Source organism: Lactuca sativa, chromosome 4 (assembly GCF_002870075.4).
Source record: "Lactuca sativa cultivar Salinas chromosome 4, Lsat_Salinas_v11, whole genome shotgun sequence".
NCBI classification, from domain to species: domain Eukaryota; kingdom Viridiplantae; phylum Streptophyta; class Magnoliopsida; order Asterales; family Asteraceae; genus Lactuca; species Lactuca sativa.
The window spans coordinates 367,167,585-367,174,879 of NC_056626.2; the positions used below are offsets into that span (position 1 = coordinate 367,167,585).

Here is a 7,295-nt window from a genome sequence, read left to right on the forward strand (position 1 = left end):
CTAAAACTAACATAAAGTAGAAGAAACAAAATATCAATTTTTTCTGGAATCGAGAATGTTTAGCCAGTGAGTCATAGCAACAATTGAAAGTTGATTTTTGTGGATTCAGTCAATTCGTTACGAGGTGGAACAATATGTCGCAGATTGATGGACAAATTGAAGGTGAAAATAAAAAAAGAATTGACTTTTGTAAAAGAAAAACAAAGCTCTAATGCATATTTCAACTGATTACCAGATACAATGCAAGAAATATCATTTAAACTAGTCAAAACTTACCTGATCACATGAGAAATCACAACTTGATGGACAAATTGAAATAGAAAATCGATTTGTGAATTGATTTAGTTAAGATGCAAATGGTATTTTTTTAGTATAAAGAAGACACACTCAGCCAACCCCAACCCACTTCATTTATGCTTTGATGAAAATGTCTTATATGAACTTGATTTTAAGTTTTCATTGGATTCAAACCCTATATATATATATATATATATATATATATATATATATATATATATATATATATATATATATATATATATATATATATATATATATATATATATATATATATATGGGCTTATAAAATATATGGCTGTCATGTACCTAAGCTTATATATAGAACTCTCCAAACAAGTTAGTTTTGATCTATTTATATCCAAACTAATCATGATATCTCTTTTATTATTCTTCTTTAATAATGTGATTTATTAAATCGATCAAATTTATGTTCTTTTTATTTTTCATTGTGTCTAAGAAACTTAAAGCATTAAAAGTCGTGACTATTTAATCAACTCTATAAAATTTTAAATGAAAACTAATAAATAAAAGATAAAAGAAGAAAATGTTATAATTCAATCAAGCTTTTAACAAAATCATTGGATATAGTTTTTTAATTGAAAGACAAAACGTTTGAGTTATATTCATTAAAAATTATTGGTTTTTTACTTTCTTTATAAACTTCAATAATTATTTGTAATAAAAATATATATAATTGATCTTTTTTATTCCATAATTGAACTTAATTCAATAGTATTTTATTAAAACAAAACTAACAAAAAATGAAACTTAATTTGTTTTGTTTAAAATCATATCATTTAAAAGGTTATATACCTAGGTTTAGGTACATAACAACTAAATATTCGTTATATATATATATATATATATATATATATATATATATATATATATATATATATATATATATATATATATAATGTTTTTATTAAATAAGAAAACGGATATACATGAAGATAAAAGTAAGTGATTTTTAATTGTTTTTCTTGGGGAAAATGTTGATGAAGGTCTTGGTTAGATTGGGAAGGAAATGATGGGATAGTTGCAGTGCAGAGGTATTAGTACGTTAAGGGAAAGAGCATCTTTGAGGGGAGGGACAGGTGTCCCACAATTAACGGTTACGGGAAGTACTTGAAGGTTAAATGTTGGGGGGGCAGTTCTGTTGGTGTTGGTGTCAGACTAAATATGAAGTACATGTTTGTACTTTGCGCTTTCATTGTTTTTCACACTTCTCCCCCCTTCCCCAGCTGTTCCTTAGCTGTTCCTTCTTTGACCTCAGTCAACGGTCAACTTTACCCACTTCCCTCCAATCTCCTTTTTCCTAAAATAATTAAAAATACAAATATATAACTATCTATAATCTAATCTCATAGAGAATCTATAAAAGTATTTGTTAATAATTAGATACTTAGTATATTCTTAAAACATAAAATAAGAAACTGTATTTACTGTTTACTTTAAAAACAAACACCTCTAATATATTTTAATAAAAAATAAGACATACCATATATAAAAATGTATTTACAAGAAATATACTACTATTAGTTTCATTAAAAATATTTTTAATCATATATGACTACGTAGAGAAGATGTTTGCTTTAGATAACCAAATTTAATTTAAAAAATGCAGTCTTTTAGATGAATATTAATTAGAATATTTTGTAACGTTCAACCAATGAATCGTTAATTTTTTATTTAATTTCCTAAAGTTGTTTTTAATCAAACTTTTAGTGGAAGCTTTTAACTTTTAAGGTATCTAAATAAATAATTATTATAGTTTTTTACTAGATGCCAACAATACATTTTTGCTTTGTTTTTTATTTTTTTAACAATAAAGTTATTCTATTTATAAATTCAAATATATATCATATCAGACTTGAACCCTCTATTTTAAAAAACACAACACCTAATACTGTAACAACAAAAATCTTTTGTTATTTTTTGAATTTATTTAAGTGGAAAAAACCCCAATGTGACAATATTAAGTTGTAAAAACTAAAGTATGAAATACTCACATGTTTAACCAAAAACATTAAAATAATTTGATAATTCAACATTGTAGTAATAAATTGGCATTCAAGAAAGGTAGAAATCTCGGTAGGGGCAATAATGTAATTTTAAATTCTAAAGCAGGAATTAATGTTGGTAGCTAGGAAGAGTGTGGTGGGGATGTTTTGGGTGTTAATTGTTTGATACCCAAAAGACAAGAGCAAAAAAAGGAGAATCTTGTGAAAGAGATTGACGTTGAAGTCAAATTGACTGTTAGAGATCCATTTATCCCACTACCAAAATTACAATTTTGCCCTCCACCCATCCAACTTCATGCAAACTCCATCATCAAACACAAACTTCTATGGTGATTTTCACATCCAAAATCCCTAAATTACCCTCAATCCTCTACCTAAGATTACAAGAATAACCCCCCATCCTCCAATAAAAAATCACCCTCACCTTTACATCATTCATACTCTCATTGCATCCTAAATTCCATGTCCCGGCAATTACTTGATCCTCCTCCTTGAGTCATCATTTCCTGAAATTAAAATTTCAAAAATGAATGACATCTTATATACATATACATATACACAACAAAATAATAACAGTATTTACTATTTCATTGGTTATAAAATAATTATTAAATATATCAACCAATTTGGATGGAAAAAATATACAATTTCATCATGACATCTTAAGATTTTATGAGAAATATCAAGATCTTCTGATAGTATTTTAAGATTTAAAAATATTTGTTAGCTTTCGTCAGTTTTCTAACATTATAATAATTAAGGAACAAAAAATCTTGAAATTTGAAACTAATAAAAATAAATTAAACTTTAGTACCTGTGAAGATTTGGAAGCATGAACGTCATCTTGACCCGAAACAGACCCAGACCCGGATCCGTCGTTCTTATCGGATCTTTTCGACCCAATGTGAGATTTCCGGAGACCCAAAAACCCTTTCCACCGTGTACCACTAGAAGCCTTCGGCGGCCTAAACAAACTACTGCCGCCACCGCCACCACCTCCGTTGCAGTCTTCATCTTCTCCGGCAAGGAGCTCATCACGAAGAGTAGTTTTCGGTCCGAAACCGGATCCGGCGGCACTATCCTTGAAAGGCAACAACCGACCCTTGAAGAAAAGCTCATCAGCAGGCATCATGGAGTTGTTAGAAACGGAAAACTCGAAGTCGGAGGAAACCGGAGCGGAGTAGTCTCTGGTGGATTTGAGGATCTGGGGACGAGAATGGAGAGATTCAGCGAAGTCGTGGGAGAAGGAAATACGGGGGCTGATGGGTGGATTAATGGAGGATTTAGGGTGGTCGGAGCTTTGTTGATGATGATGATTATACATGATGATAATGATACTGTCTAAACATGCCATGAACATGAAGGAAGCGGCATAAGAGGAAGTAGAATGGGAGGAGGAGGAAGACGACAAAAGAAGTCTGAACTCTGAATCACTGTTGCAAGAAGATGAGGTTGTATTTATATATGTGGGGATGGTGGATTTCTGGGGGGAAAATTTATCGACCTCAAATTTGAATCAATCAAATTATTTCATTCCACCCTGATATTGTTATCATTATTATTCTAAATTGGAGATGGTATAGATAACTTTTGGATCTTTTCAATACATGGAGTTCCTATAAATTTGTTATTTTTTATAAACAATAATAATAATAATAATAATAATAATAATAATAATGTGTAGAAATATAAAACTAAGACTATCAGGAGTGGAAAAAGCAAACCAAACCACACATGAGTTTCTATGTGGCACTCATATGGCACACTAACCCATCGATGAACACCGCCCCGTGGGCTAATGGTTTGGATATGAAGTAGCTTCTAATGGTGGTGAAGACGGAATGATAAAATACCTACATAGCAGTTGGTTGGTGGTTTGGCTGTAACCACTCCCCACAGCCTAAGGTTATTTTTGTTGTACAATGAATTATTTTCATTCATCGATTTCGATAAAATCTTGTAACGTTTAACTGTTAATGATAATAATCTTAAATAAATTTCTCTTTTTCTTAAAAAAAAATACAAGATACTTTACTTTTATAAACAATAAAACTTATAATATAATCATTATGTTTTATCAATGCTTATATTAAATTAGTTTATATAAATATTAATTTTCTTTTATTTATGTTGGTTAAATCACATAAAACTTGTCGATTATTTTATTATTATTTTTTATAACTTAGTTATTGTATATTTTAATTTATTATTCTTAAAATCAGGTTATATATTTAGGTTGGTTGGTGCACCACAAACCACACATTGTAGTTGCAGATTTGGTGTCGTAGTGTAGCGATCACAACACCGACCCCTACCATTGGAATGCGGTGAGGATGTTGCAGGAAGTAAATATGATGTACCTCAATACTTCACTTTTTTGACCATTAAGCCTTAAAATACTATTTCTCATTTAATTTTTTTAAAACACCATAAATATAACCATTCTCTTCTCATTTTACAACATAAAAAAAACACCAAAGCACTTTATATAAAACTTTCTTTTTTGTTTAAAAATGTCTTCATCATCATTTTCCACTTCATCGGATACATTGGCGTTGCGGGAAGCGGAGTCTATTGGAGAGTATTGTAAGTCACAAACAATGAACCAACTAATAATCAAACGAAATCAAACAGCAAATGATAAATCAAGAATAAGAAGAAACAAGATCACTCCGAATGCACACGATTATATTTCACGAAATCGTCTGGTACAATGAAATTAAAATGTTCTGACCAAAAACTGCTAACCCAAAACCGGTCCTCTAAGACTCCTATATATAGGGAACACTAGTGAACAAACCAACCCAAAACCGAAATCACCAAGGGACCGAAATCAAGGCTGATTTCGGTCAAACCAACCGAAAACATAAAATAAGCACTAATAAACAATAACAAAGCCTACAATAATATATATGTCTAGCACAAACCAACAAAATAGGTCCTAAAAATCTCCCACTTGGTTTGATGCTAGCTTGATCTCAAGGCTTGTCAACGATCAGCGCATCTGAGCTTCCCATAGCACCTGCCTACATCCTCTTGTTTATGATTTCAGCAACCATACCAGTGAATTCTTTCGCAGCAACCTCCAAAATATCCTCATTGACCACGATCTGATTCTCTGACAGAGTACGGATATCACGCTCACCGAACTGTAGGGGATCCTTCACTTCAAGAAGACGAATAGTACAATCGGAAGCTTGATGACAGCAGTGGATGTGGCCTCATCAAAAACCCAATATCCCATATTACGCAAAGAACCTTCAGGCGACTGCTGAATAATAGGAATTTGATTCATATGCTTGGTGGGAGGCCACATCATATTCTTCACGGTTCGGTTGGTTTTGGGATCAACTACACCTTTTACTTTCTTCACGAAAGAATCTGCAGTCTTCATCCCATCGAACTTTCTCTTCACTTGATTCTCCAAGAAGAGCTTGAATTCAGTTCCACGGGCGTCGTTCGATGGGTTGTAAAAGGGAGCACAAGCTAATTGTGTAAGATCAACCTTAGTCAGAGAATTAAAGTCATTTTGATGTTCATAGTACTCCACATTGCCACCGTTTCTTTTGACCACCCAAATATTGTTCTTGTCGTGAAATCCCCACACCTTAATACCCGACCAATCGTCGTACTTAGTTGAGAATCTCCTTTTACCGAGCTCAATGACACTAACTCGAGGCCGGTCTCCATGAACATTTTGATCTAAATTTTTCATGAAAAGCAAATGACCTTTTCCTTGAGTTCTGGCTTGCCTCTAAGCTCGCTTCAAGATTACTCTGGGATCAGCATGAGCAGGTTCATTATCAAATCGGTTAACAATACGAGTTGCACTAGCCTGACGAGGAATATCTTGAGGTGTTGGGGCAGGTACACTTGGGGATGCATTAGCTGTTGGATTAGTGTCTAAGTCCATAACTATAATTGGTATGTACTTGACCCGACTCGGCATGGTCCATTTGGGCTGCATGGCATCAAAACATTTGGATAGACTGTTTGTGAGAAGAGGACATTTATGACATATTAATATATTATAAGTTATAATATATTAATTTGAAATCATGTTATTTAATTAGTATTGATCAAGAACTAATTTGGACTTAATTTAGTGATCAAAAGAGACTAATTAAATATATGGGGATTGATTGTGTAAATCATTCATTCTTATATATGTGGGCTTATGATCCATGATTCCATATGTTGGGTTTAACCCATGTGGTGACCCATGGATACTCCATGGAGGTTAAAACCCATGGAGCATAAGGAATGGGTAAAGTCATGGGTTACATGGTGTAACCCTAATGTGCACACTATATAAAGACCCCTCTAGCTCAAGAAATTGGCACTAGTGATACATGTATGAGGACTAGCCGATTTGAGCATGAGTGTCTTCTTCTCATGGTTATTCCATATGTTGGTGTTGTTGTGTGAACCATTTAAGGTGTCACACTTGGGGCACTAGGCTCTCGAGCATCATTGAGTCAAGCTACATCAAGAGGTATGTATTCTAACTTGTTATATTACCCAAGTATCAAAAGATTGTATGCTAGATAGGGTAATACCTTGGAATATTCATATTTGCATGTATAATAGAGAAAACATAGATCCAAGGTATTTAGGGTTGCATATACACTTAGGAGTGTTAGAATGCTCAAACCCAACAGTGGTATCAGAGACTAGGCTTGTTTTCTTGGTATACTTGCAAAATTGGCTGAAAAACGAAGTTTTTATGCTGTCTGGATAGCAGACTCGCCTAGTCCACGAAGGGACTCGACGATTCCAAGACAAAGAACATCCAACTTGCCGACTTGGTTCGTGCACTCGACGAGTTGGACCCCCAGACAACATATCTTCGACTGTTTTGGCTGGAATTGGACTAGAAACATTACCCTAAGCTGTTTTTCAACTTATAAACTTGTTTTTGATGTGGTAAAGTTCATGCTAATCCAATTTCAAAGATAATTGTCAATAGGT

The 7,295-nt window shown here is 32.9% G+C and overlaps 1 protein-coding gene across 1 annotated transcript; it reads right to left on the minus strand.

The window, feature by feature from the left end:
- Positions 1-2,541: 2,541 nt before the first annotated feature.
- On the minus strand, positions 2,542-6,039 carry LOC111916472 (uncharacterized). Its single transcript, XM_023912139.3, has 3 exons — positions 5,512-6,039; positions 3,139-3,807; positions 2,542-2,830 (listed from the first exon to the last, which is right to left on the minus strand). The coding sequence occupies exons 1-3, from the start codon at positions 6,037-6,039 to the stop codon at positions 2,768-2,770; spliced, it is 1,260 nt and encodes a 419-aa protein (XP_023767907.2). The 3' UTR covers positions 2,542-2,767.
- Positions 6,040-7,295: the final 1,256 nt, after the last annotated feature.